Source organism: Alosa sapidissima, chromosome 14 (genome assembly GCF_018492685.1).
Source record: "Alosa sapidissima isolate fAloSap1 chromosome 14, fAloSap1.pri, whole genome shotgun sequence".
Lineage (NCBI taxonomy): Eukaryota > Metazoa > Chordata > Actinopteri > Clupeiformes > Clupeidae > Alosa > Alosa sapidissima.
In genome coordinates, this window is record NC_055970.1 from 5,208,693 (window position 1) to 5,211,192 (window position 2,500).

The following is a 2,500-nucleotide window of genomic DNA, read 5'->3' on the forward strand; positions in this document are numbered from 1 at the left end:
TCTCTGTCAGTGGGAGAGGGGCACTTATCCACACTCAACAGGGCTATCAGAGGATGGCTGGCATGCAGATATCCTTTAAGTACTCTCTCTGTGTGTGTGTGTGTGTGTGTGTGTGTGTGTGTGTGTGTGTCTGTGTGTGTGTGTGTGTGTGTGTGTGTGTGTGCACGCGTACATACATTGGGTCAGTGCTTCGTCCATCACTCCTCAGTTAGGCTTTGCTACTCAGGAGATTAGTGTCTGTGTGCGTGTGCGTGTGCGTGTGTGTGTGTGTGTGTGTGTGTGTGTGTGTGTGTGTGTGTGTGTGTGAGGGTGTGTGTATTAATGAATCATCTCCTAACGAGGGAGTAAGCCCTGAGCTGTTTGTTCTTAGCGGGAGACAGATGTCCTTATTGTAACCAATGAAAGACTTTACTTGAGAAAGGCAGAGCCGTGCGCTCCAACTGCACTTACTCAGAGCTGTGTTTGTAGGGCCCTGTTGTGACACTCAAATGAGTGTGCCTACATTAGTGAGCTAATGTGCGTCACACACATGCACGCACGCACGCACGCACACACACACACACACACACACACACACACACACACACACACACACACACGTACACACTATTTAATTGTTGGATTGTACATAATAGTCATTAAGTAATTAGCTAGTAATAAGTGTTGTGACAAATGAATCTTGCGTGTAACTGCAAACAACACAGACATTTGCTCCCCATCTGATGGCCAACATGTGTTCATCCTCGATTTTTCAATTGGTTTCATTTTTTTTGCATGGACCTGTACTTTTCAGCCATGATAAATGGAGTAGCATATAGCATAATTGGTTACATTACTATGTGATAAATTGTGGAAGAATCCTAAAACAACAGAAGACAGGCTTGTGTGAGTTCTGCACTCATTCAACTGAAACAACTGTCACCTAACATAATGAGCTCACAGTCTTCTGTTTCTGTGAAATCCACCAATTTGTACTCATTATAGCAAGCCTAAAGAACAAGTATTAGCAAATGGCCATTGTGTACTGCTGTTTGCATTTGGCACTAAATCACCAAAACCCAATAAAGGCCCTTGACAACAGAACTTGCTTACCAGGGGTGCCAATAAATCTTGAGAGCACTGTAACCTGCCTCAATCCAAAAATGGGGAAAATGAATCAGTTGAGGTGGTACATATTTTTTTCTCCATTCACTTTTCACATTGTGGTCTGTATGTCTGTGTCTTGTTATGGGGTGTTGGTGTGTTGAGGTGTTCCTCCATCCTCTGTCCCACAGTGTTTTGTATGAATGGAAGGAGCGCCTGAAGCAGGGCTGCCACCTGGTCCAGACCACTCCCGGCGGTCGCCCGGCCAACCTGAGCGGCTCTTCCCAGCGCATTTACATCACCTATCGCCGAGCGCCGGAGAGCCAATCACACGCCTCGCTCGCTGTGACGGACATCTGTGTCATCATACCGGGAAAGGGCGAATCTCCACCGCACACCTTCTGCAAAGTGGAGAAGAATCTTAACAGCAGCATGGTAACGTTCATCTCCTTATACTGTACAGACACGTATCAGCAGGGTTCAAAAATCAAGGATCAAAAAGTACACTGTTTTGGTCTTAGACTCAAAGTTAAGACTAATATCACACTAAAATGACACAGTAGGCGACAATCTTTATCTTTGCCGTCATAAGATGTATTTCCTTACCACAAAATGCTTCAAACCAGTAAGTCAGAAAAAAATTAACAACTTAAGATGATATCTGGAAGTGTATCTGAAAATAAATCAGGGCAAAGCGGATCTTTTTAGTCACATTAGCCAGCTGGTGTTATGTGTGAAATGGAGGGCAATATCTTGCCTCAGCTTGTGATCTGAAGTCATGATAAGAGTTAGTCTGTTCCTTTAGTGGAGTGGAATTTTACTTTATACTCTGGCAGAGTGTGGCATATAATGACCATGTAACTTCCTCATCTTGGATTCTGTCTGTACGGGAACCCCTGGTAATATGTGACAGCTACAATGTGTATTACCCACAGGGAAATGAAAACAAAACAAAACATTGGAGAGATGACATTTCACTCTCTCTCTCTCCCTCTCTCTCTCTCTTTCTCTCTTTCTCTCTCTCTTGGGGCAGCCGTGGCCCACTGGTTAGCACTCTGGACTTGTAACCGGAGGGTTGCCGGTTCAAGCCCCGACCAGTAGGCATGGCTGAAGTTCCCTTGAGCAAGGCACCTAACCCCTCACTGCTCCCCGAGCGCCGCCATTGACGCAGGCAGCTCACTGCGCCGGGATTAGTGTGTGCTTCACCTCACTGTGTGTTCACTGTGTGTTGTTTGTGTTTCACTAATTCACCGATTGGGTTAAATGCAGAGACCAAATTTCCCTCACGGGATCAAAAAAGTATATATACTTACTTATACTTATACTTTCTCCCTCCCTGTCATCTCAGTAGAGTTCTGTTATAGGAATAGTGTGTGTTTTGGGGTATTCTCTGCATTATAAGTAATGGAAAATGTTG

The 2,500-nt window shown here is 44.8% G+C and overlaps 1 protein-coding gene across 7 annotated transcripts in view; it reads left to right on the forward strand.

Annotated features, from left to right (window-relative positions):
* Positions 1-2,500, forward strand: part of LOC121682331 (C-myc promoter-binding protein-like) — a 37,951-nt gene that overhangs the window by 11,716 nt on the left and 23,735 nt on the right. For all 7 annotated transcript variants that reach the window (XM_042062432.1, XM_042062431.1, XM_042062434.1 and 4 more), the window contains exon 3: positions 1,275-1,518. In XM_042062432.1, the coding sequence (XP_041918366.1) occupies positions 1,275-1,518 (244 nt within the window). The remainder of the gene's footprint in view (positions 1-1,274; positions 1,519-2,500) is intronic.